General features: G+C 47.8%; 1 protein-coding gene across 1 annotated transcript in view; it reads left to right on the top strand.

The window, feature by feature from the left end:
• The window catches only part of ADAMTS18 (ADAM metallopeptidase with thrombospondin type 1 motif 18), a 138,724-nt gene extending 119,325 nt beyond the window's left edge, over nucleotides 1–19,399 (top strand). The window contains exons 18-23 of the mRNA XM_059382405.1: nucleotides 579–705; nucleotides 3,829–4,033; nucleotides 7,126–7,311; nucleotides 8,677–8,889; nucleotides 11,679–11,826; nucleotides 17,487–19,399. Of these exons, the coding sequence (XP_059238388.1) occupies nucleotides 579–705; nucleotides 3,829–4,033; nucleotides 7,126–7,311; nucleotides 8,677–8,889; nucleotides 11,679–11,826; nucleotides 17,487–17,602 (995 nt within the window). The 3' untranslated portion in view covers nucleotides 17,603–19,399. The remainder of the gene's footprint in view (nucleotides 1–578; nucleotides 706–3,828; nucleotides 4,034–7,125; nucleotides 7,312–8,676; nucleotides 8,890–11,678; nucleotides 11,827–17,486) is intronic.
• The last annotated feature ends 8,556 nt before the right edge of the window (nucleotides 19,400–27,955 follow it).

Below are 27,955 nucleotides of genomic sequence, written 5' to 3'. Positions count from 1 at the left end.
ATAAGTCCGGAGACGAACACTGCAAATCAGGCATTAAGTACCATTAAAGCAAAAAACCAGAAGCCCCGAGTCCTAGCTGACAGGTATGATTCCATATTCCGAGTTCAGCTCTTTGTTTACATCTATTTCTCACGGAAGCAGAAGATGCTTCATGGAAAAGCAGAATGTTAGAGTTTCCATGCAGAATTTATGAACGGTTTTTCTTTGAAGAACATTTTCCAATAGACGGATGCAATGTGAGTTCAAGTTTGTGGGATATGCCCCGGTATAAACACCCTGTTTTCCAAAGGCTGTGTTAATCACTTCATGGTTCAAGAATCCACAGTGGTCTTGAAACTGAAGAAGCTACATATTAAAATTATTAAAATATGAAAACTATTATCTCGGTGGCAGAGGCAGAGGAATGGGATTCAAATTAGTTGCAGATTTTTATCAAAGGGAGGTGTTCTCAACACCCTATTTGGATTCCATACCTTAAGTTAAACATCAGAGTCCTGGTAAGTCAGAAGCTGCCTTTGGAACTGAAATTGAATTGGTTATCTGTAATTTTCACTTTGTAACTTTCGATGTCTTACTAGGTTACATAAGTGTAAAGGCCGTTTGCTTACGAGATCAAAACACTCAAGTCAGTTCCTCATTCTGCAATGCAAGAACCAAGCCAGCAACTGAACCCAAAATATGCAACGCTTTCTCCTGCCCTGCTTAGTAAGTCATCTGGAAATTTCTTTCTGGTTATATTTGTGCTTGTATGCTCTCCTTGTTGATATGAGAAAATTAAAACCCACTGCCAGTGCCTCTACTTACAAGTGACCCAGAGAAAGAGAGAGAAAAAATGCCCAAAAAAAGTAACAGAGAAAAGAAGACAGTTGAGTTTACAATATAGAACTGGAAAAACACAGATCTCCTTTAGACATTCATTTGACTCCAGCTAAGCAAACCTAACCTTGGGATTTAAACGTGCTTTTTAAAAATTTTTGTTTTGTTTTGTTTTTTAATCTTTACATAAAGCCTCCTCTGAATTAAATCAGACAGATTTAAATAATACAAAATCCCATATTAGTTAAATTGACATGTGGTTGTTTGCCTAACTTTCATATAGTCATCCAAGAATTTAAAAATCATAATACTATGCAGACCGTGAAACCCCAAATGCAAATTACACAGTAGCAAGACACATAATGAAAAGAAAGAGGTAGAGGCCAAGGGGTAATCCGCTTCTGATGATGGCACTCTATGGGGAGCTCAGCGGGTGTGTTTTGGGGATGGATTTTAGCCACACTATTGTTTGAACACTAATTTTAAGTAATCTGCCCAGCCGAATGGAGTCTTGTGTGTGATTGATCTTCTGCCAGATGTATTTATAGAGAATCAACAGAGTTTCTTCTAAAGCAGTGCTGTGTTCCCTAATGTCTCAGATCATCTTAATAAGTACTGTTTGCTTTGGGGTGATGCAATTATATTGCACAATCTTCTTATGCACAGACAGATACTTTTTGCTTGTAATAGTGCAGTTGTCCTCATTGTCTGGGGCTTTAGCTACTCACCAACCCATCTGCCTGGTTGTCCACCTCCTCCTTCTCCAAGAATCTGGAACCACCTGTGTCCTGAACACACAGAGGAGAAAGAAATCTGGTGGGCTTCCCTGGATTTTCCCATTTTGCTAAGAAATATCTGTTTCTAAAAAATGCCCAGTGGCTCTAAGACATGATTACCAACCAGTGTTATAGATGCTTGTGGAGTAAGGTCTTCTTCAGATGGGTGTGTGTGTGTGTGTGTAATTGTGAGTCTTCTTGAATGACTAGCTGATATTTTGCCTCCTTCACATTGTTGATTATTTCTGCCAAGCCAAGAAACGGACCCCATTCATATGTCCGTCCGTGAAAAAGGAGGGAGCCTAGCTTGTGCCCGACTTCTAGAACTTCTGTGATGACCCTGTGTAGAAATGAGACTCTGCAGTAACCAGTTACTGGCTGTTTAAAAGCAGAACAGCCCTCACAATGACTGCAGGGCTGGAGCGGTGACACAGGCAGGCTCCGTGGCTCCTTTCCTTCCTTCTCCACCTTATCATTCACATCTTTGTATTTTCTGTGGGAACAATGGGACCTTCAGGGACTGTTGTCCCCCAGACATGGACTGGAAATAGTCTTAGGTTATTCAAGTTAGAAGGAAAAAGGACTCCATCCCATCTAACTCCATTATCTTTCCAAGCAACAGGCATGTCATAGGCACCTACTGGATACCAGCCTTGGGCTGACAGTAGAGATCTGGAGAACTTGTATTTGATGCCACCAGTGAACTCACAGTCAAGAGGAAAAGAGGGCTGTGTAAGGAAATAATTGAGAGGCGGTGAGATCTGCGCTATGAAGAGGTCTTGTATAAAAAAGCCAGGGCAGGGGGGCTGGGCAGTATAGGAACTGGGCTCTGAAATGGAGTTGATAGGGACTGACGACAGATGGGGAGTGAGCCCGGGGCTCAAGGGTGTGGAACCATGCCTGGCATACAAAAGGTCTACCTGCTGTGCTCTTCTATATTTTAATGGACTCATACTTGTTGCATGAAGGAAAAACTTGAATTGGGTAGACAATGATGCCATCTTTATAGGAAAATGGTGAAACTAAAAATGTCAAAATACTAAGTATATTTTCTCTGCATCTTATAAGACACAATTAATTACAAAAATACGGAATTACTCTATTTTGCATTCTCTTTCTTGAAGAGAATATGGATCATGTAGTGTTTTAGAACCAAATCATCTAGAACTCATGTGCCACATTCTCTGAACAAAAGGAAAGGATTTTAACTTCACACATCAGGCTGGTGGGGGAAACCTTTACAGGACTGGTAAAGGTGGCAGAAATGCAAAGGTAAAACAAAAATGTATTTGGTCTCAGTGAGATTGTGTTTCTTGAAATGAGATTTAGAATACTGGTAAACCAAGGTCTGTCTCAGACACCATCCCTGTGACTGAAACGCATAAGGTCATCTAGGGGAGGGAAGGAGTCTCGTTACTGCCAGAACTTCCAATCCTAGAGTATCTACTGGTCAAATGCAGTTGCTGGAAAGGATTAGTGGGTCTCACTGCCTCGTCCTCACATGCACACCACATCTCAGAGCACCGGGATAACTGGGGTCTGGTGATCTTTCAATAAAGAACACGAGGTTGTGTCTCTAACTCCTCCATAAAGTTGAAGACTAAGCAGAGTAGTTGGGGGAACTTCCTCCTTAGAGTTTCTGTAGGACCAACTGCTGAGCGAGCCCTCCCCTCCTGCACGTGTGTGTGATGCGTGTGCGCCCCCGCCCCCCCTCCCGTTCCCTCCCCGCCCCATTGATCATTCTTCCCTCAGTCTCATCACTGCACTTTGTATTAACGTCCCTTATAGCAACCACCCCATAGGGTTGTCTGTATGTGTTCACACAGCCATCTCGTCACTGTGTTGGAGGCTCCTTAATGGAAGGAACATTGCCTTGTTCGTTTCTCCAACCCTGATGCCGACGAGAGTCCCTGGCACAAAGCGAAGATCCCAGTAGATCTGGCCGAGCGAATGACTCGCTCAGGCTTCCAAATGGCACATGTTTCCTCCCTTGCAGAGAGCAGGAACGTGTTTCTGCCCAGAACCGGGTGGTGATTAAATGTGACTCCTTCTCACTGGACCACATTCGCATGGGCTTCCAAACCTGGACAAGAGTAATTACTAGGCATCGCCCTTATCGGTTCTAAGATCCATCGGAGGCTTTCCTCCGGTAGTTAAGGCTTAGGCAGTCACTGCGTTGGGAGAGAGGTTGCCAGGCTGCAGCCTCACCGGAAGTAATCTTGTTTTTCACTCCAAGCTGGAAGCCGGGCGAGTGGAGCGTGTGCAGCAGGTCATGTGCGGGGGGCCAGCAGAGCAGGAAGGTCCAATGTGTCCAGAAGAAGCCCTTCCAGAAGGAGGAAGCCGTGTTGCACTCGCTCTGCCCGGTGAGCACCCCCACGCAGGTACAGGCCTGCAACAGCCGTGCCTGCCCCCCCGAATGGAGCCTTGGGCCCTGGTCTCAGGTAAGACTTGGAGTCATGAGTCTTGTTCCTTCTGGGTCAAGGATGGTGGCCAAAATGGGGGTGGTGTCCTGGCTCCCCACAAGGCCCTCCACCCTTTGTGCTTTCCCGGGAGTTACACGGAGTGCACGTGATGAGGCAGTTCGGCTTGTCTCTGTGTGTGATGTTTGTGCGTCCTGCGGGTCGGGAAGCCCGGCCCCACAGCTCAGTCTTCCTTAGAAGTCTAGGAAGGAGAGCATGGGGGCCACTGGGGCTAGACTCACGAGCACAGCTAGAAGGGATGTGAGTGGGGGTGGGCAGGCCAGCGCACGGCTGCTCGATGCTCCAGAACAAACAGAAATATAAGGAAGGTGGCGCAGAATGATAGTCACTGTCACTTCAGGGGGAGAGAGCCGCGGCGTCTGAGGGATCCAGAGGGGACTGGGGCATAAAGCTTGCTGTCTTCACAAACTCTCGGTGAAAGGTAGAAAGTGATGAAGTCCGAAGAGGCACAGACCTACCCACCCTTCACAGCTCCGAGGGGTCAGTGGGTCACTGGGGGCTGGGATGCTCAGGGGTCCTCTCAGATGGCACTTGTCCCTGTCCCAACTCGGGGGAGCGGTGCTGTGGGCATCTGTTTGGGGGAGAGGAACATGTTACAGTGTCGGGGACGGCTCCCCGAAACAGATTTATCTGGTCCAAGACGTGCTGACGGTGGCAATTCTGCTCCGTGGGAGCCCTGCCCCTGCTAAACCGCGGAGGTCAAGCTGGTTGGACGGAACCCTCACAAGGATGCAGGGGTTCCGTCGCCTGAGCTGGGACAACCACATTCCTACCGTGCTTTCCTTTAGGGAACATTATCCCGGAGCGTTGAATTCTTTTTTATATTTTCTTTAAATTTTTTTTTTAATTTATTTTCAGAGAGATAGAGCACAGGTAGGCAGAGCGGAAGGCAGAGGGAGAAGCAGGCTCCCCACTGAGCAAGGAGCCCGATGTGGGGCTCGATCCCAGACCCTGGGATCATGACCTGAGCTGAAGGCAGATGCTTAACGACTAAGCCACCGAGGTGCCCCTCGGAGCATTGATTACTGATTAAGGATAGCTGTGTACTGTCACATCCCCAACAGAATTCAGATTAAGGCTTTTGTTTTAATAATAGGACATGGAATTTTTCTGAAGGTTACAACTTTGTTAGAGGAATAAGGAGCTAGCGCTGGGAGAGAGTATTTTTGACATGCATTAGTAATGCTTTAAAATGAAGAAACAGGCACCTGGGTGGCCAGATGGTTAAGCATCTGCCTTCGGCTCAGTTGTGATCCCAGTGTCCTGGGATGGAGCCCCATGTTAGGCTCCCTGCTCAGCTGGGAGCCTGCTTCTCCCTCTCCCTCTGTCCCTCCTCCACTTGTGCTCTCTCTCTCTCTCTCACTCCCTTTCAAATGGATAAAATCTTTAAAAAAACAAAAATAAAATGAAGGAACATATTAATTTATAATAGAAGATCAAACTGAATAGGATATAGGGTTATGTCTGGTCTCTTTCTCTGTAGGTAGGGAGGTCTACTTTACAAGAGGAAAGAAAATTCACAAGGTTGTTTTAGCCAAATGTGTGTGGTAGGCATGGGGAAAAGAATTAGGGGACCCAGCAGTTCCAAATGTGACCTCATGAAATGGAGTTTGCCCCAGATTGGACATGGAAATATCTTGAGAGAGTATTTTGTGTCCTTAGTTTTTTGTATATTTCATTATCGTTTACTAAGACCAACTGTGTCCCTTTGGGAACATCTTCATGACAAATCTGAAAGGAGTCCCTCCAAATTTGTTACCTCAACTTGTTTTCAGAGACCATGTCTCTCAAACCCTCTGGGAAACAATTTTAAAATGTTTGATCATTCTTAAAAAAATAATAATAATTTTTAAAATAGGGGGGAAACCCCAGAAAAACAAAGTAAGAATTCTATTGAAAGGGGTCAACCACCTAGAATCTTGAATGAACGAAGGCATGCGTCCGCGGTGTGACCCCCCCCCCCCCCCCCGTCTGATACGCCCAAGTCTGTCTGCCTGTCTCCGCTTCATGACGGCTGCCTGACTGATCTGGGTCAAGTTCTCTAAGTTCTCAGCTGGCCCTTCTGGAGAATAGGACGACAGCAGGCATCTCAGAGGGGTGGTAGAAGGCTGTGGACACAAGTCAACACGCATGCCTCATTGCGTGGAAAGCCATTCTGCTGCTGTGGTTCGCAGATTATGGCAGTATTGGCTCTGTCATCCCGCTCCCTTCAGGGCGTGAACAGCCAGAAGTCCTGTTGCTCTCGGAGGAGGCTCGCAGTTGTGCCCAGATGTTTGCATGTTGACCAAGAGCCAAGGCAAGAGGGTCACATTTCATATGACCCTTCTGCTCAGAAACCAAGGCTGGGGAGGGGGGCGTGTCCCTTGAGGGCAGACCCAGACCGGGAGCTGATAGCTTCCAAGTGACTCTAACCAGTTTTCAACCGCTCATCTGAAAGCCGGGAGGTTCTCCCCCAAGCCTTGTCTGTTTCAGAGAGTCCTGGGGAAGGGCAACAAAGTAAGAGCGCGGGGGTGACTGGCCCAACACACAGGTTCATTCCGACATTGACCGAGTGCTTTGCCCACCCCCTAGGCAGCAGATCGGAAGAAGAACTGGACACCCTCCACCCATTTTTATCAATGTCCCGGTCTCTTGCTCTTAGAGGCGCGCATCTGTTTCTATTATGCTTCCATCAGATGCACAATGAGCCTCCTTAGCAAGTGCCCAGACCAGCTCTGCCTTGTGCCAGAGAGCGAGCCACTGCTGGACCCGGGGAGCAGGCACGGAGCGTTCTCCCGGGAACCGTGTGTGCCCTGGAGAGAGAACCTTGTCTCCAGCCCCGGGGCAACCAGCAGCCCCTGGGCATTCAGATGCTGGAGGGGAATGCTAACCTGCATTTAAGGCCTCAGAGGGAGGAAACATTTCTCCTACTGTCTGCAAGGGATTTTACCTGGCATTTGGTTTTAAAGCTTAAGAAGAACTTGTTGAATACCTCATTTGTACGTTCTCCGTGTTCACCTGGAGGAGAACCATTTGAAACAAGCAGGCAAATGACTTTATTTTCCCATCTCCAGTGCTCCAAGAGCTGCGGGCGAGGGGTGAGGAAGCGTGAAGTCCTTTGCAAAAGCTCCCCCACAGCAGAGAATGTCTCAGAGACCCTGTGCTCCAGCAGCCCGAAGCCAGAGTCCCAGGAGGGCTGTGTGCTGGGACGATGCCCCAAAAACACCCGGCTGCAGTGGGTGGTCTCTTCCTGGAGTGAGGTAGGAGTTGAGCGTCGGTACTGCTGGGTTGTGGGTTCGAATGCTCCCGTTCACCCGCTGGCGCCCAGAGGCTCAGACCTCCTTCCTCATCCACACACACAGCAGGTGCCGACTAATGATCCATTCTTCCCTCCTCACCTTTCCCCAAACCCCGCATTGAAGCACCCATCGCAGTGAGCAGGCCCGTGCCTCGGCGTGAAAAGTGCACAACTCCCCCTGTGTGTGTAGGGCACCTCGGGGAGGGTGTGCAGAGTGCTGCAGTGGGGCGGGGGGGGTCCGTGATGCCACCGGAGAGCTTGGGGTCCCCTCAGCCCCGCCACCAAGAGGCATCTCTGTCAGGAGAGACTTTCCAGGGAGCACGAGTCAGAAGGATGACCCAGAACTGGGCAAGGATGGGGTCGGGAAGGTTGTTCCAGATGGAAGGTGTGCCCCGTACCAGGGTGAGGGGAGAGAGGATGACACACCCGAGACAGTGGGGCGAGGGGGCGGTAGAAGCTGAAAAGCCTCATGGGACCCCAGTGTCAGGGCCACTTAGGACCCAGAACAACCCAACATAAAGCAGACAGCCCTTAGGACAGGCGAGGTGTGCTCACAGGGGGCTGCCGTGATGGGGGCGCGAGCCGCGGAATCTTGAGTTCCTCGGGAGGCCGCCGCCCCCTCCGGGCACACGCGGGTGGAGGGGAGAAGACGCGGGACGACGTGCCCTGGGTCTGTGGCGGGGGAAGCTCCAGCCAGCGGAAATGTGACACGAGGAGCCCAGCCTGAAGTCTGCGGCAGCCATTGGTGGGACGAGGTCTCTGCCCGGGAGGAGATCGCAGTTTGGGGTGGAAAACGGGCCAGGACGGGGGTCAACAGTGGGGTCGGTGCGGTGCGGCAGAAGCAGGACCTCCGGCCCAGCAGCCCCTGGGTCTGGCCGTCCGTGTCCTTTGATTCTGCCCAAATGGTAAGTCACACACACAGCAGCGCGCCCCCCGCCCTCCCCCCCCCCCCCCCCGCTTTCCTGGAGACGTCAGAGCCTGACGGCGAAATGCGTGGGTCAGTCAGTCAGACTCACCCTGTTTCCCTGCAGTATGCACTCCGGCTGTGGCCTTGAGCTAGCCACTTCACCGCAGAGCCTCGCCGCGGGACAGTGCCCCATTCTGTTTCTGGTGCTGATAAGCTCTGAGACGTGGGGACAGTTACTCGAATTCTCCAGCCTTTGGTTTCTTTGCAGTAGCAGGAGGGATGCGGTCGCCTGGCCTTTAGGGTCACACGTGGTTGACCTGGCGTGATCCCATTCCTAGAACGTCCCGCGGATGGTGCGTCTGCTCCGCACACTTGACCGTGGGGCTCTGCACACCTAACGCCTCCCTTCTCGGCTCCTAGTGCTCGATGACCTGCGGCTTGGGCGTGAGGCGGAGGGAGATGAAATGCAGCGAGAAGCCCTTCCAGGGAAAGCTGATCACCTTCCCGGAGCGAAGGTGCCGCAGTATTAAGAAACCAAACCTCAACTTGGAAGAAACCTGCCAGCGAGGGACCTGTCCCGCCCGCCCCAGCTTCGGCGTGGCTGCTGTGTGGTTCCCATCCCCGTGGCAGCAGGTGAGTGCCGGGGATTCCCGTCACATTCCCAGAATGGGGGCAGCCGCCCCCCCCCCCCCCCCCCCCCGCCGCCAAGGACCCATCCAAAGGTCAAGAGCAGCAGCTCAGGTTTGGGAGACCTCACGATCTCGGGGAGCTGTGCCACCTGCGTGGCCCCGGGCTGCTTCTGTCACCTGGGAGCTCCAGCTGTCACCGCTGGAAAACCAAGACGCTATCGAAGAGCTCATCTCTTCCTGCACACCTACCATAACATAAAGCACCTAGACCAGACTGGTCCCGTGGCCCCAGCTGTTCACTCTTGCTGCTGCTCTCAAGATCCCCGGGAGCCTCCTGTATTCTAGAAACACTGCTCTTCGTCTCGACACCTTTGGTTTTTACGTCCAGTTGCTGAATGATGTAATAGCTGGCATTTATGGAAGCCGCCTTGCTTGTGGGTGCTTTTGTGCTTGTTTTGTAGAGGAGGCAGGGAAAGCTCGGCTTGGGTCAATTCAGGCAGGAAACCCCCAGGCTTGTAAACATATGAGAGGTTAGAGGCACCCTTTTTCTCAGAAGACTCCCGTGAAATTTTGGTTAAAGTGGTTTGGTTCTGATTGGCGAGGTTGGCGTGTGAAGCAGAGTCTGGGAGAGAAGCTGTGTTGTGTCCTCACCCTTCCCGACCAGCAGAGGTCAAGGAGCTCTTTACAGAACTTGCCAGCTGGAGGGGTGCTGCCTACCCCATGACAGACACAGGGGCTGGGCTGGGGCATGTGCGAGCACAAAGGTAGGTCTGTAGATCCGTGTCTCTGTAAGTAAGCGTACGTACATGTAGAATGTGTGTGTTTATAGGCGTGCATATGTGTTTTTTTAATTAACATAAAATGTATTACTTGCCCCAGAGGTACAGGTCTGTGAGCCCTCGGTCTGACACACTTCACAGCACTTACCATAGCACATCCCCCCCCCCCACCAGTGTCCCTCATCACTCAGCCACCCTGTCCCTCCCCTCACCCCAGCAACCCTCAGTTTGTTTCCTATGATTGAGTCTCTTCTGGTTTGTCTCCTTCCCTGGTTCCATTTTGTTTGATTTTTTTCCCTCCCTACCCCCACCAGCCCCGACCCTGCCTCTCACATTCCTCATATCAGAGATTCATAAGATAATTGTCTTTCTCTGACTGACTGATTTCGCTCAGCATACCTTCTAGTTCCATCCACGCCATTGCAAATGGCAAGATTTCATTTCTTTTGAAGGCTGCATAGTATTCCATTGTGTATATATACCACATCTTCTTTATCCATTCATCTGTTGATGGACATCTAAGTTCTTTCCATAGTTTGGCTATTGTGGACATTGCTGCCGTGAACATTGGGGTACATGTGCCCCTTTAGATCACTACATTTGTATCCTTGGAGTAAATACCCATTAGTGCGATTTCTGGGTGATAGGGTAGCTCTATTGTCAACTTTTTTAGGAACTTCCATGCTGTTTTCCAGAGTGGCTACAGGAGCTTAACACCGGTCATTCCTGAATGGTTACTTTTAGCCATTCTGACTGGCGTGAGGTGGGATCTCACTGTGGTTCTGATTTGTATTTCCCTGATACCGAGTGATGTTCAGCACTTTTTCATGTGTCTGTTGGCCATCTGGATGTCTTCTTTGCAGAAAGTGCATGTCTTCTGCCCATTTCTTGATTGGATTATTTGTTCTTTGGGTTTTGAGTTTGATAAGTTCTCTATAGATTTTGGATACTAGCCCTTTTTCTGATATGCCGTTTGCGAATATCTGCTCCCATTCTGTCCGTTGTCTTTTGGTGTTGTTGACTGTTTCCTTTGCAAAACCTTTTGATCTTGATGAAGCCCCAATAGTTCATTTTTGTGTGCATACGTATTTGTAAATGCACATACATACACATGTATAAATGTCTAAAATGTGTATGTGTGTGTCTGCGTGTATTGGAGGATCTGAGAACTAAACCATGAAGAAAAAAGCAAAGGAAACCAGTGTGATTGTGTATCCCTCATCAGCTAGACTCCAAAACCAAACCTCGTATGTTTTCCATCCCTGCTGGTTTTCCCCTCCCAGACACCAGTCCCTATAACGATGCTTGTCCTGGATAAACACTTCACCTATCTGCACTAAGAACAATGTAGTGCATTTTTAAAAGCAAAACAAAAGATAATCCATGTATAGGGCTTTTTTCCTGATATTTCATTTATTCTTTTGGTATAAAATAGATGTCTGAGGAAAAAAAAAAGGTGATAGTCCTTGTTAGTCATCTATTTTTTTGTTGTTGTTTCAATGGAAGCGCAAGATCATTGATTTCTAGGAAGCACCACACCCACCAGACCAACTCGGACTTTGGCCAGGCACCGAGGACAGGATTCCAAAGCTGCCTCGGATAAAGTATTATTTCTTCGCTGTCCTAATTCTGAAGCGTCCCCCATGTCCCCCCCCCCCTCCGCCTCTGCGGAAATTATCTGGAATTCTTTAAATACTGGGATGATTTGTTCTGCATCCTTATGGCGGCTTCTGTATTTCTGGAAGCCGTCTTCGTTACAGTCACTTAACTGGAGACACACTCTAGGGCAAGAGAGAGAACGTTTGCCGCGGACCCCCTTCTGATCAGATCACACCTGCTGCATGTTCGACGGGACGTGAGCATACATGCCGGGCTCTGGCCACTCCTGGCTTCATCAACAGGGCGCCCAGGTTTGGCATGGAGCGTGGAGATGCCTTCTATTGGACATCTCTGACCGCCACAAGCACCCTCCCTCTGAGTGCTGCTGACTCCTTCCTCTTGCCCCCTTATGCAGTGCACGGTGACCTGCGGAGGGGGTGTGCAGACGCGCTCGGTCCACTGTGTGCAGCAGGGCCGGCCTGCCGCCAGCTGTCCGCTCCACCAGAAGCCTCCGGTGCTACAAGCCTGTAATACCAACTTCTGTCCGGCTCCCGACAAGAGAGGTAACTGGCCCCACACCCCAGCTCATTGGATTTGTCCTCCGAGAACTTTTCCAAAACCCCTCCTGTGTGGTGGTGTTTATGCCCTGCAGCGCCACTAGGGGGTGCTATTCCCACCCTGTCTGTGTGAACGGCACCCCCCACGGGGGTACAGGGCACAAATCTGGGGGCATTCCTGCTCACAAGGATCTCGTTTGCACACCCATGCAGGGAACATTTAATTCTGCGATAAGGCTGGTGAGCCTTACTTCTTACTCTAAAAGGGGGAAATAGCAATCACGCAGGTCAGTTTTTTAACACGGTTTTAGTTACATAGGAAAATGAAAATGTAACTACCGTGAGCCCAAGATTAGGGCTGTCGGTGGAAACCCAAGCGTGAAGGGGGATCGTCCTTGAACTCACGTGTTAGCGGAGGAGGCAGGTAAGTTACAGTCCGTCAGGGAACGTGCGGCATCCTCACACCACACCGTGCGTGTTTCCTTGGTAACAGTCCATTCCCACGCCGTGCGGCGTGTGCTGGAGGCACAGTGGGACACTGGATTACGTGAGCGAGCAAGACTGGCTTTTACTGGCTCAACTTCCTTCTCAAAGACCCCTGACAAACACACCAGGGAAGGTCTCCTCCGCCCCTCAGATTTCCTTGTGCTAAAGAGTCAGGTTCCCGCCAGGTGCCTGCCACATTGTCTTTTCATCCCGTCCTGGCTTTTCCAGGGCTGGCTTACTTCTTACCCCGCGCTCTCCCATCTGCGGGGAATCAGACTCGGGACTCTGACTCCTCGGCTCTCCGCCGTCCCTATCACGTTGCGTTTCTAAGTTGTCCTTGTTTAGCTTCGTCTTCGAGCCTTGGCTCCAGACTCTGGGCACCTATTTTCCCTCCTCTGCCCTCTCTCCTTCCTCGTCTGAGGCTTGCAGGAGACAAGAGAACTAGTAACCTGCCCGCTTCTCTCAGTCCCATCCCTGCCAAGGCAATTTTGGAATTCTCCAAATCTCCAGCCTCTTTCGGCAGAAAGCTTATGGGGGAAGAGACACACATTTGGAGCAAGTGGTCATGTACTTGTAAACTGTCTCCCCCTTTCTTCCCCCTTGGTGACGTTTCCCCCCCTCCCTCTAGTCAGCTGGCCCCAGACACATGCCCAGAGGCCGAAGTGCATGACCCCGGCGACAGGCTGTAGGGAACGGCTGATCAAGACCGTGGCTCAGCAGTATCTCCTGGGCAGGAGTACAAGGCGGGGAGAACCAGACAGATAAGATCCAGGATTGCGGGGAGGCCCTTGGTGTTACTATTCTGTTCATCCGGCACCCCGCCAGGCACACTGTCAATGCTCAGCACGTGTTAGGTGGGAGATTGGGGTCCAGTACCATGAGGTTCTCTTATTCCTTCCAAGCCAGGTCACTAAGCACCTGCTGCAGATCCCTAGCATTCTTCTAGGGATAAAAGAACAAGGTGACGTCCTGTTCTTAAGGTAGGAGGAGGAAGATGGGACAACAGGTGTGCGTGGTGGAGCGTTACCAGCGTCACAGTGGAGGTCCCTCCGTGCTCCGTGGGTCGCAGGGATGGGGGCAGTGGGAGACGACGGGACGAGAAGGGGCTCTGAGAAGGACCCCTCTCCGTGCCTCCTGACCACGTGAGGTCTCTTTTGTAAAGAGGAGTAGGGTAAGAAGGCAGATATGAAAGGCATAACCCTGAGTATTTCTTCTTGGCAAAAATGTGGCCCGTGGTTTTTACGCAGTTGAAGGCCTCCTCCTGCTTCTCACATTCCATCCCAAATCCCGGGACAGGCCGTGCCCAAACAGCTGCTGGCTTCGTCTTCCTCCTGACATCATTGGCAGGCTGACCACAGGTGGAACTGGAGTGTGTTTTCTAACACTTAGTTTTCCACAAACATTAGTGGACAGTAAGCAAACCCGTGGTGCCAAAGGGAAGAAGGTTTAATCCTTGGAATCTTCTCTGAGACTCCCATGAGGCACCGTGCTTTTGAGGCACCGCCTTCCCCTCCAAGAGTTGAGAGTAGACAGTTCTGCCCAGACTGGCAGCATCGTGTCTTGCAGGACAGCCAAGTGTGTGTGCCGTCGCTCGGACCCCCCTGCCCCACCCCCACGCTGGTAGCCGGTCTAGGGCACTCACTCGGTGCCGTCTGCACTGTGGGAGGCTCTGCCTGGGTCTTCACTGGATCTGGATCCGGAAAGCATTGTATGAGCTGGCATTGTGCCTATTTTACATGTCAACCTTATTCAGAAAAGAAGGAAGCCTCGGGCAGCGACATCAGTCATCACGGTATTGTGAGTGGTTGTTGACACAGTTGGGACGAGGCCTGGGCTGCAGCCTAGTGGGATTTGGCTGGCGATGAGCATCCCCCAATGGGAGTAAGTTTATTCCTCTTGGAATCTCCCCTCCTCACATGGAGAGGAGCACGGACTCTGACGTCACAAAAAGGATTTGCGTCCACACGCTACCATTGACTGGTTTGTGGCCACAGGCAAGCTCTTGAACTCTTCATAAAACGAAGAAATAATGCTTACCTGAAAAGATCACTGGGAGTGAAGTAAGATGATTCAGGGTTTCCATGTCTATTTCGGACTCCCTGTGAACTGGGAACTGTTCTGATGTCTGCCTGTAGTTAGAGCAGTGGACAAAATGGCCAGGGTTTCTACCTCCTATCTGGAAACGAACAACAGGCCAAGCAATAAATATACAATGTCAGGTAATAAAGTAGAAAGTAAAACTGAAGCAGGGTCTAGAGAATGAGAAGGATTAGGGGGTAAAGGGGGGGGAACTGGTTTAGAGAGACTAAAGGATGATATGATCCAGACATGGGTCTACAGGAAGGTGAACTATGCATGTATCTAGAAGGACAGTGTTCCTGGAAGGGGGACCAGCACATCCAAAGGCCCTGAGGTGGGAACGTGTGAATCTGATCAAGAAACAGGAAGACACCTGGAGTCAGATGTCTAGAGTGGACAGGGGTTAGGTGATGAGCGGAAGCTGGTCCTAGGGGCCTTGTCAGTCTTTGTAAGGACTGAAGATTTACCTCTGAGTGAGATGGAAGCTGATGGAGAACTTGGAGCAGAGGAGCCGTGGGATCGGACTTGTGGGAAGGTCCCCGGCAGTTACCCAGAGAAGAGCACAGGGGTCCAGAGCGGGAGGAGGAGGTTCCGTGAAGGCAGTGGCCGTACTGGGAGACGCTGGGTGCTGGTGTATTCTGAAGACTGAGCTCATGTATAATACTTGTCAACGGTCTGCCTGCAGGATGTGAGGCAAAGAATAGGACACCAGGGTCATCCTCAACAGCACACATGAAACATGTGACAGCAGAAGCTCAAATAACCAGCTGTCGGTCATCACTAGAGTAGCCGCAATCAAACCCAGTGCTCATCGCGATGGCTCGGCGATAAACCTCCCTTCTGCTTCCAGACTTAAAATGAGCTCAAAGCACAAGCCGCAGCAGCCAGCCGAGATCCCGTTCTTACCTCGAAAGGAGTAAGCGTTGCTACAGTACTGCAGTTAGGGTCATGCTTTTAGCGGTCTGTTTTCATCCTGATGCGGCATTTCCACTACATCAGTAGGATAATCTCTACAATTTAAGTAGAAAGTGATTCAGGTGTACATTCTGATGGAGGAGGCTGCATGTTCGGTAGCTGGGCTAGAAGACACTGTCCAAGTTGGTATTAGACACAACCAGAGATGAATACGGAGACATGAGCCAGAGCATAGACGAGTGTTCATCGCACGTCTGACTTGTATCTCTGAGGTAAGGGATCGCACCCCTGCCCTGTGATCGTCCACCTCCATACACCTCCTTCTAGATGCCCAGGGCAAAAAGCACATCATCATTCTTGATTCTTCTTTGCTCTCTCCTGTCTTTCCCAACCTGTCAGAACATTCTTTAGGCTCCAGATCCAGGAGTTACTGAAAAGAAAAGAAAGATGCTCTTAGCTCACCTTTCGACCCAAGTTGGGACACTGTAGATTTCACATTGGTTGTTCTAGCCATGATGGTTACAGGGAAACTGGTATATTTTTTCAACAAATATTTCCTGAGCAGCTACTCTGTGATAGGCACTACGCGTTGGGAATGAAGTAATGAAAACAGTAGACGGAACCTCTGCTCTCAAGGATCTTAGGTTCTAGAGAGGAACCAGACAGGCAGCACAGAATGGGATGAGCACTGATAGCCGCGAGGTAGGAAAATCAAGTGAGGTGGGGAGTAGGGAGTGTTTTCTGGGCGGCCGCAGAGCACTCTGCTTATCTGGGGGAGTCCCGGAAGGCCCTGCTGTCTGCCAGTGACCTCTGAGCAGAGACATAAAGGAATAGAAGGGGTCTGGGGCAGGAGACGGCTGGGGAAAGCCACCGTGTGCCTGGCACGTTAAGGCATCCCCCAGGTGGCCCATGTGAGGGAGGGGACGAGAAGAGGAAGATGAGGTCAAGCAGTAGTGGGGGGACCAGATCCTAAGACCTTGTCAGCCATGGTAAGGACTAAGCCTTTCACTGTGGGTGGATGGAGGGGCCCCAAGGCGAGTCGGGGGCTGAGACATGCGTGACCTGAACTGACTTGTCCGTTCGGGGATCAGCAGCGCTACTCCGAGATGGGTGCAGAGGCTGTATTGTCGGCAGCCGAGCGAGGGCAGGGGAAGGAAGTGTAGGCAGTTCTGACTCACAGAGAGGCAGAGTTCAAGTCGGGAACAGCAGGAAAAGAAAGAGGAGAGCCAAGAGCCTGGCCTGCCATGTCCAGGGACACAGGGTACAGAGCAGAGCTACTTCAGGATCATTTTTAAAAGGAGCTGGTTGAGTGCCTGTGGGCAGCGGGGGGGGGGGGGGGGGGGGGCATTGGGCAAAGTGAAGGTAAAGTGACTTTTGAGCCTTGCAGAGAGGAAGGGAAAACACTTCCCACCATGACTGAGAGAACTCACTTACGTTGAGGGTAGACCATAAACACGTCTGAAGTCAAAATTCCTTGAGAATCTGGTAAAATGGCTAAGACCTTGACTCCTAAAATGGGCACTGAGGTTTACATGAAGAACATCTTACATACAGCTTCGCGTGCCTTCTGTACCTAGTGAGGTCCTTCTGCGTGAGAATCCCCGGTGTGCCGCGTTCTGCTTTCAATCCGTAATCCCATCTGTCAACAAGAGAAGTCAGGCCTGCTGTTGACTTAAATTCACTCTGTTGCAGATGGGCTGGGAGATTTATTTGAAATCAATCTAGAGCACCGCAGCTGGGCCATCAGTCTCGGTGTGCTCACTCCCGTATCGCAGGCCTCCTGTTCCCCAAAATTAAGTCCGTGGACCAGGCGGCAGCGGCTCCCAGCTCACTCCAGACCCTGGGAATCAGAAACAGTGGTTTAACAAGACCCCCAGGGCATTCCTCCCAGGCTGGGCTAAGGACACAACATGGTGGCTCCCAGGCCGCTGGGGAGGATCCAACAGGAATCTTGGGCTGGATATGACACTTTCTTTTAACATCCACTCCCCCCACCAGCTGACATTTCGCTAAGGGCCCTAGTCCCTCTTGATGTCTTAATCCTGCTCCTCCTCCCTCCCAGCCAAGTCCTAGTACAGGAGCAGAACCACTCAGAGGCAGGAGGTCTTTGACCCACAGGCTCTCACCTTAAGGAAAAGGCTAAGCTTCCTCCTGAGGAGTGAACAATTTTTTTTCTCTCCCTGCAGAGGATCCATCCTGTGTCGATTTCTTCAGCTGGTGTCCCCTAGTTCCTCAACATGGCGTCTGCAACCACAAATTTTATGGTCAACAGTGCTGCAAGTCATGCACGAGGAAGAGCTGATCTCAACGACCCACCCCACCCCTCACAACACTCGAGGGCAAGGTCTTCCCTCTCGTCTCTGGAGAAACCAATCCCCCACTGAAAGCCGAACACTGCAGACCACCCATGGGCGGCTGCGGCCATCAGTGGAATGGGCTCTCGAGGACAGGCTCCCTATCCACTTCCCCAAAGCACATGGTACTCCAAAGCACTTGAAAATGGGAAGCAAGGGCAAATTGGACTTCCACAAGAAAAGACAACATAACTTCGATTTGCACTGTGACAACGAAAGAAGTGATGCATCCCACTGAGAGATGTCACGTTTTAATTTTGACAAAGTGAGAATCTGGTCACCGTGGGGAGGGTCCCTCTATGAACTTCAGAGGGTTCCACGGCAAAGACATCTGGGTTGAAAAGGTGCTTTCAGACTTCGGGTCCAAGATGGAGCCTTGGAGCAATCAAATACAAATGGAACCCCTTGCCTCGTGTTGCCCGGAGCTCACAGTGTGACGGACACTGTGGCCAGCCCCAAGGAGGAGTTCCACGGGAAGCAGAAAGGTGCTCATAACTGTGCTTGCTGCTGGACTAGCAAGCCTTGTGTTATTTTTATCCAGTGTGCGTGTGTTGTTTTTATTATTTTGTTTAGACTATATTCTGCCTAGAGAGTGTCCAAGACTAAAAGTCACACTTGAAAAGTATGCCAAGGAATATTCTGGAAACAGGGCAACATGGATTATTTAAGATCCCCAGTTAAGTGAACTTCAAGACTCTGAAAAAAGAAAAGCCCACAAACTCACATAAAAGGCATATGTTGACGCCCTACACAGTACGTCAACCTCGTAACTTCCGGTGCTAGCTGAACAAGTCCACGGAAGCCCCTAATCTGCTCTTTGGGAATCAGAACTGGCAAGACGGTCATTTCTGGTAAAACTCTAGGAGGAGCTAAATAGCAGAACAGCAGTGTTTTGAAGGAGAGCAGACCTGCATTTATAAGGCTCCCTACATATTATCAGAGCTGCTTGGAAAATTAAAGACCACTTGTGGTTCTTTCTTACCAATGGTCATGTTTAAATTTTCCCTAAGATTTAGTTAACAAGAAAAAAATACTGGCAACAGAGAAACCCATCTGTCTTCTTGCTAAGTTAATATTAATAAATCATAATAAGCCAAGATCCTTCGATGAATGAGAATATTTTATAATCTTTCAGATGATATTTTCAGTCATCAGAAGCCAGCTGTTGATAGGCACTAATGAGCTTAAAATTGTTCTCAATTGGAAAATACCACACTGTTTTGCCAAAACCAAAGTAACTTACAAGACTGAGTCCTTCTGTAATTTTTTGAGATGTGGTTAAAATGGGCATATTTATATAATTCTACTCTATTCCTCAATTTCTTTGATGAATGTAACCCAGGTTTACTGCTTTATAAAGTCACAATTCAAACAGGGATTTGCCAGCTCAGCACAACCAACTAGACAGTGGTTTGTTAAATTTAGAGCATCCTTTGTTGCCATTCTAATCAAAATCATGCGTTCTTGAATCTCAGAGAAATTGGATTAGAATAGTCTCTCAATCCACTGGGCCTGGCCTAGAGTAGTGGCCATTCTATCATCAGAAACACACAGTTCCACATCACCCACCCCCTTGCCCTCCGAAAAATTGCAAGTTATTTGTTTCTTTATATAATGATCATTTTATTATTTTATGGAAAAATTAATTTATTAATAGCCTATTCTTATGTGTTCTCACTTGCTTCTCTGAGTAAGTGATATTAATTCTGAGGAAAAATGTTGAATAAAGCAATGGGTTATAGAGAAAAGTCAAAATATATGTGTAATATTTAATTATTTTATAAGTTTTATAATAAAGTGTTCTGTTTCTTTATCTTTGAAATTTGTTAAGTTCTTGAATAAGTTAGAAGTCCGTTACTTCCAAGATCATGTAGCTGATAAACGTTGATTAGGGATCTCAGTAATTTCTCAAGGAGAAGTTGGGAGGAGAAAATACTCACTAATTGATTTTTCTTGCCTGTGTCTGAGAAAATTAGAAACCACCAAAAGTTGGGGTAAAATGGAAGATATGTTTAGCATCTAACAGAGATAGTTATTTTTTCCTGCTCTAATGCTTTGTCCACATTTATGGAAATCGTCCAAGTTAGTTAGATAAACCATAAACATAATTGGCTTTCTCCTTCATTTTTTCCATTTGAATGGCAGAATTTTGCAAAATCCTTTTGCAAAAAGAGGGGAGGGGAAGGAAAAAAAATTAAAAAGCCATTATTTCAGGTTTTCCAAATTTGGAATCATCAGACCAGTGGAGAATAAAAATAGTCTGGGCAAAAGTCAGTCCAGTTGATGTGAATATATAATATTTTCCTTCCACATGTGATTATATACATGTATATGAATATTCCCTAAATATATACATGAATGTATGTGTACACATGTGGATCATTTATGCATGCAGATCTTTAAAACATATTTAGGAGAATTTTATATGAATTATTGCTATTTGGCAAACAAAGAACTGATAAGAATGAAAAATAGAAAAAAAAAGAATGAAAAATAGAATAGCGCATAAAATAGCAGGAGAGGAGGTATCCTTGTGCTTCTTGATGATAAAATGTTAATGGAAGCAACCACAGATGTAGTGTTTGGTGTTTAATGGGTACCAGAGATGGGCCACGCTCTTCATGTATGTTACCCCTTTTCATCCTCCCAAGACTAGTTAGGGATCAGGGAGTCTGATTCCAGGCTCAATCCCAGGACCCTGGGATCATGACCCGACCCAAAGGCAGACGTTTAACCAACTAAGCCACTCAGGTGCCCCAGAAAGATACTGTTTGTTTTTTTTTTCCCTTTGCAGATGAAGACTCTGGGATTCAGAGAGATCCTGTATTTCATCTGAGGTAGCCATAAAAGTGAGCTCCATAAGTAATACAAACATTTAAATTGTTCATTTTCATTGAAAATAGTCACTCTAATTGGTTTACAGAATTCCCATCTAGAAAACAATTCCCAGCGAGAACAGGGGGGCTGTTCACAGCTTCACAGGAATGTTCAGCTTTGTATCATGAAGAAGATAAAAATCATCTTAGTGAGAAGGTTGCATCTTTATCTTTAATCCTAAATTACCTTTGAGCAGAGAAAAGGAAAATTGTATCTAAATATTTAATTGTACCTTTCCTGATGGACGCTGAGGGTCATGATGTAAGTGACTTTGTTGTTCAAATTTCTGTGTATAGAGAAGCCAGCACAAGCAATGTCCAGAATGTGTTTTTTTCTGAATGTATAATTTGTTTCTGCAAAGTAATGACTAATTGCCTCACCCCTGCACACAAGCACCATCCTGTTGGAACATTATGAAGCCGTACGTCCCAGGTATGGTTGTTTTCCTAAATCACATTTAGTGAGGGGCATAGCTGAGTTCATAATCAGGTCATTTAGTAGCAAGAAGTGATTTGTATAATTGTTATATGATTGTTCTAATGGACAAAAAGGTTGAAAGATTGTTCCTAGCATCCTAACTGGGGTGAGGAAGAAACAGTAATGTCAAGGAAAAGGAAAGCCTAGAGGCCATGTCTCCCCGACCCAACCCCCGCTGTTTCTTTCCGCCCCTCCTCCCTGCCTCGCCTTGGCCTCCCCATCCAGGCTGCCTCTGCCCCACGCGAGTTAGGGCATCACCTGACATGAACTAGCATTGCCCCACAGTGCCCTTACCACATGTCAGAAAACACAGGACAAACACTGGGTTCCCCTTAATCCTCCATCTTACCGCTAATGGAATTTCTAAACCAACTGCTCAGTAGAGAGAGGCGCGCTCACTGTATAAAGTTAACCGTCAGAGCCCTTGAGAGATGGTCTTTGAAGGAGAACCAGGGCCAGAGGCTGTTCCTGCTGGAGACGAGGCCCAGACATGCCTCTCCCCCGGACTCCCCTCCTGCCTCTTTATTGTGGCTGGAGCACAGGAAGGACCAGGCAGCCCCCTCTTGTCAGGAGACCAAGCCAGCTCTCCTGTTCTTCTGCGGGCTCCTCGGTTTCTGCAGATCCATGCCACCTACCGTGGGGCTCAGCAGCTCCCCTTCCTCGGAAAGAAGGCTCTCCCTACCCTGCCCCATCCCTTTTGAAAGCCAGCTTGGCTCTAGAGGAAGTCCAGGGACACAAGTTTCTAAATAATTAGCTGCGTGAACAATCGCTTGAGCCTACTTTATACATTCCTAGGTCCCATTCCAGAAATGTAATTTATTATTCTGGGAGTAGGGCCTGGGAACTTAGAGTTTAAAAGGCATTCAAGTTGCTCTGAGGAAAAGCTAGTTTTGGAACCACTGGTCTAGGGCAAAAAAAGAAAGTAGCTCGAGTCCGTCTTCCTTGTGCCGATGAAGGAGTTGCGTTGGCACCAGGCCCTCTGGTACGGGTCTGCTGGGGTCTGAGCTAAACTCAGCCAGTGATAAAGGGGGCCTTGCCTGCTCTCGTCCTCTGTATGGAATTCACCTGGGACGCTCTGGGGGCTGCCAGTAACGGGTCATGAAGAGGACTCCCAGGCAAGGACCAGGTCCATGGGCATCTTTGTCTCGTATTCTCATTCCCAACCATGCCGGTAGCCGAGAGCAAGGATTGGTGGGCAGGCAATGGAAGGGTTTGAGGGAAACTGGCCAGTTCTCAGTCAAGCACCCACATGCACGAATTCATATACCGTGCGTGCGTGCGTGCGTGCGTGCGTGTGTGTGTGGGGGGGGGGGGTTTGTTTTTTTTAAAGAAAAGAAGAAAGAAAGGGCATTCAATAGAGAAGCCAATGAAATCCCCGTTGGAAAGTGTCTCTTGGCAAGTTACTCCAGGACCTCGTGTGTGCGTGGAGAAACCCAGAGCACATGACAAAGCCAGTTGTGCTCCTGGGATCCAGAGTCAAGGCAGAATGAAAGCTTCCAACCTACTTCCTGCGGGGACACTGGGTGCCAAGAGGTGAATTAATCCCTTTTATGAATCAGGCCAACTGTCACTTGCTTACAAATGGCCAGAAATGCATTGGCTGACTCGAGTGAATGAAAATTGTAACTTCAAGCTCTGTACGACAGAAGAAAAAGAAACAAAAGACTTTGAAAAGATAGGGAAGACCAGCTGGGATGGTGCTTTTGGCCGCACCGAGGTATAAACAAGGTAATTTCGTGTTCCCTAGAACTGTGCTGTTCTGGGACTCTGATTTTTCTCATTCGGTGGCTCATATCATTATTTACAGCGGCTTAGGTTTTTTTTTTAAATATATATTGGCCCCAGATACTTAAAATGAACACATCTATTTCTGTATCAGCATAGTTCTAAACCCATGAAGGCCTAATTGTTATTGTATTCAGCATTTTCCCCCCTTTGTTAGGATGCCCACATTGTCTAGGGCCTTTATTACTTGCAGATAGGTCTGCGGAGGACGCAAACATTTCACATTTTGTTAGAGGTTAGCATTTGCTTTCAGGCTAAAAGTCCCCCGACACACACAGAGTCGCGACCAGTCTTTCGTGGGCTCTGCCTACCCTCACAGTTTTTTTCTTGCATGCTTGCTATCCAAAATACATCCGTTCTTTCAACCAGCATTTATCGATCTGTGAGATCCAAACACCGAAACAGATCTTGTTCCTGACCCAGAGAGACTGGCAGTTAAAAAACAGGATGCGGGGCACCTGGGTGGCTCAGTGGGTTAAGTCGCTGCCTTCGGCTCAGGTCATGATCTCAGGGTCCTGGGATCGAGTCCCGCATCGGGCTCTCTGCTCAGCAGGGAGCCTGCTTCCTCCTCTGCCTCTCTGCCTACTTGTAATCTCTGTCAAATAAAAAACAAAAACAAAAACAGGATGCGTATCCATGCAGTCGGGCAATGGTCCAAGGTCACATTTAGTCCTGAGATTTTGTTTTTAATTCCTCACTGTTAGATTCACCCCAGTCAATATTCGATAATGTGTGTTTTTAGGCTTGTATTGTTGTCACTTATGGTAAGGTCACATATGCAAATGAGGGTCAGGCTGCAGACTTCTTTTCCCCTTCAAAAACAGTAAAGTCACAAAATTATACCATTAAACAGAAAGTAGCCCATTTGCAATTTTTTGTATAGAAGGGAGTAAATGGGGCACCTGGATGGCTCAGTGGGTAAAGTGTCTGCCCTCAGCTCAGATCATGATCCCAGGGTCCTGGGATCAAGTCCAGCATCAGGCTCTCTGCTCAGTTGTCTTCTCCCTCTACCCCTCCCCCTGATCCTGATCTCAATCTCTCTCAAATAAATAAATAAAATCTTTGGAAAAAAGAAATGAAGAAATGGAAGAGGATTTTGTTATTTCATTCTTTCTCCCTCACAGATGTAGACAGAAATATTTGAGGACGCTTCCTAAAATTACATAGTGAGTTAACGGTATGTCTAGATGTAAGTCCGGTTATAATAATTTTCATGCAAGTATAGTTTTCACTAGACTGTAAAGTATTTACTGATTTTTATACTCGATAGATAAACACTCTTATTGCACTTAAAGACAATTTTAATGAATAGTAAGTTTCAGATAGAAATCTAATAAGAAACATCGCTGACCTCATGTGCTATCTATAGTGTTAACTTAAATTCCCCTCCCCCCCCAAAGAATTACATATTCTGGTACCATAAAAAGCATAACAAATGTTCTCCTCTTTCCTCTACGTACAGCAAAGATGACCTCATGAAAGTACCAGTTTTAAAAAACAATTGACCCTTTCCCTTTCCAATAGTCTGGTCTCCTAGGGAATCGAGCAATAGCTTTGCTTTGAGCCTAGACTTGAGAACAATGCTGAAGGCCACAAACTCTGTCAATATACTAAAAACCACTGGACACTTTAAATGGGAAGGTTTTGATGGCATGTAGATTCCATCTCAATAAAGCTGCTTAAGTTTTTTAAAAATGTGCCATGTGGGATCAAGATGGTTGCCTGGGAAGTTTGAACTCACCTCCTCTTACTGACACACCAAAACTCTACACAGAGAACAATTGTCTGGTCTCTGAGAACAAAGGGAAGACCAGTAGAACGGATGATAGATATAAACATGGGTGGGGCTGGCAGAGACCCAGTCTGGCCAGGACACATGCCCCTGGCATAGCAGCCCGCTGGCAGGAGGGACATCACACATGCAGAGGCCCTCTCTAAGGAACAAGGGATCTGAGCCCCACATCAGGCTCCCAAACCCGGGGAACCTGCACAGGGAAGATGAGCCCCGCACTCCATCTGCTTTGAAAACCAGCAGGGCTTATGTCAGGGAGAGCAAGAGGCATCTCCCTAGTCTCATTCCCGGTTCCAGGGCAGAGGCAGCAGTTTGAAAAGCAGCTGGGTTATGCATCACGTGGAGCAGCGCTGGCTCCTGTTGGGGCATGTGCCAGAGGGACCTATTGGAATGGTCACCAGGGACAGAAGAGCTGGTGGGCACCACGTTTTGGTCATTCCCCCGTCTATCTGGCTGGGCCCAGTTCTGACACTCCTATCTACTGTGCTAGCACGACTTGCCCTGCCCAACTGGCTTGCCCTGGATGGCACCACTTCCTAGCGGTTCCCACCAAGCCATGCCCAGCAGACAGCCTCAGCCAGCACTGATGTTCCCCCACCCCAAGGCAACCAACTTTGCTCAGTCAAGTCCAGGTCTCCCAGACAGTACACTGGGGGACAACCCCACACACCAGGGAGTCTGCCTCAATCATGGGGCAACCACAATAGGGGACACACCTGGCTCAAGTGTCAAGGGGGGAGAACTGTGCTACAGGCCCCACAGGACACCTACATAAAGCCACTTCTTCAAGACCGGGAGACGTAACTGATTGGCCCGATACACAGAAAACCAGAGACAGCTAGGCGAAAGGAGGAGACAGAAGGGTATGTTCCAGATGAAAGAACAGGACACAACCTCAGGGAGAAGAACTACAGGAAATGGAGATGAGCAAACTACCAAATCCAGGGTCAAAGTAACGGTCATAACGATGCTCGTGCACTTGAAGAGGAGATGAACACGGCGAGAACAGGAAAATGTCAAAAAGAACCAGAGCTGAAGAATACTGTAATTGACATGAGAAATACACTGAGGGAACGAACAGCACGTTAGATGATGCAGAAGAATGGATCTGCGATCTTGAGGACAAGGTAGTGGTAGCAAAAAGAATCCTAGCAATCAGAATAGCAAAAAGAAAGAGAACTTTTTTAAAAAAGATTCATTTACTTGACAGAGAACGAGAGAGAGAGAGAGAGAGATCACAAGTAGGCAGAAAGGCAGGCAGAGAGAGAGGGGAAAGCAGGCTTTCTGCTGAGCAGAGAGCCCCACAATCCTGAGATCATGACCTGAGCTGAAGGCAGAGGCTTTAAGCCACTGAGCCACACAGGCACCCCGAAAGAGAACTTTTTTTTTAAAGGAGTATTGTTTAAGTAGCTCTGGGAAAACATCAAGCAAGCTAATGTTAGCACTATCTGTAATGTATCTCACTAGAATTAGCAGAGAGAAAGAGACAGAAAACTTATTTGAAGAAATAGTGGCTGAAAACATCCTTAATCTGGCAAAGAAAACAGATATCCAAGTCCAGGAACCATAGAGAGTCCCAAATAAGATGACCCAAAGTGCCTCACAATGAGACACATTATAACCTAAGATAATCTTCAAAGCAGCAAGAGAAAAACACTAGGTACATATACAAGGGAATGCCCATAAGACTATTAGATGATTATTCAGCAGAAAATTTATGAGCCATAAGGGAGCACCATGATATATTCCAAGTGCTGAAAGGAAGAAGGGGGGAAAAAAAAAACAACTTACAACTAGTAATACTGAACCAGCAAGGTCATCAATCAGAATTGAAGAGATAAGCAATTTCCCACATGAGCAAATGTTACAGGAGTTCATCACCACCAAACTGGCCTAACAAGTAATGTTAAAGCCACTTTAAACTGAAAAGAAATGGCCAGGCCTAGAAATAATTATGAAAGAAAAACATCTCACTGATTAAGCATATGGTAAACGGAGTGGATCAACCACCTACATAGCTAGTAGGAAGGGTAAAAGACAAAAGTAGTAAAACCATCTAGACCTACCATAATTAGTCAAAGGACACACAAAATAACGAGCTGTAAAGCAGGACAACAAAAACATAGGGGAGTGTACAAAAATGCAGTGCTTGGAGAATGTATTTGAACTTCAGCGACCATCAACTTAAAAGAGACTATCATACACATAGGAGTATATGTGAACCTCATCATAACCACAAAATCAAGTGCCTATAAGGCACCCAGAAAATGAAAAGAAAGGAATAAAAACACTAAAGAAAGTGACCAGATCACAAGGGAAGGGAACAAGAGAAAAAGAAAGAAGCGGGGGATAACTACCAAACAAAAATCAACAAAATGGCAGTAAGTACATATCTGTCAATAATTACTTTCGATGTCAATGGACTCAGTGCTCCAACCCGAAGACATACGGTGGCTGAATAGGTAATGCCTGTATGCTGCCTACAAGAAACTCACTTTGGATCCAAGGACACATACGGACTGCAAGTGAAGAGATGGAAAAAGATATTCCATGCAAATGGAAATGAAAAGAAAGTGGGGTAGCAACACTGACATTAGACAAAACAGACTTTAAAACTAAAACTTTAACATAAAACATGGGAATTACAAAATGACAAAGGAATCGATCTAATAAGAATATATAACACTTGGGGCGCCTGGGTGGCTCAGTGGGTTAGGCCTCTGCCTTTGGCTTGGGTCATGATCTTGGATTCTGGGATCAAGCCCCGCATCGGGCTCTCTGCTCAGCAGGGAGCCTGCTTCCCTTCCTCTCTCTCTGACTGCCTCTCTGCCTATTTGAGATCTCCGTCTGTCAAATAAATAAATAAAATATTTTAAAAACTAAAAAAAAAAAAAAAAAAGAGTATATAACACTTATCAATACATCCAACATGGAGCACCCAAATACATAAAGCAAATGTTAACATAAATAAAGGGAGAAATTAACAGTAGTACAATCATAGTAGGGGCCTTTAACGCCCCACTTATCCATGGATAAGAAAATCAACAAGGTCTTGGCCTGAAATGATACGTTAAACCAAATGGACTTCCCAGATACATAAAGAACATTCCATCAAAAACAGCAGAATACACATTCAAGTACATAAGGAACACTCTCCAGGATAGATCCTATGTTAGGCCACAAAACAAAAAAGTCTCCGTAAACTGAAGTAGATTAAAATCATACCAAGCATCTTTTCCAAACACCAAGGATATGAAACCAGAAATCATTATAAGAAAACAGGAAAAAGACACAAACATGGAGGCTAACCGATATACTACTATGCAACCAATGGGTTGATTAAAAAGTCAAACAGGAAATCACAAAATAC

Source organism: Mustela nigripes, chromosome 17, assembly GCF_022355385.1.
Source record: "Mustela nigripes isolate SB6536 chromosome 17, MUSNIG.SB6536, whole genome shotgun sequence".
In the NCBI taxonomy this organism is placed as follows: Eukaryota; Metazoa; Chordata; class Mammalia; order Carnivora; family Mustelidae; genus Mustela; species Mustela nigripes.
This window is presented reverse-complemented; position numbering and strand designations above follow the sequence as displayed.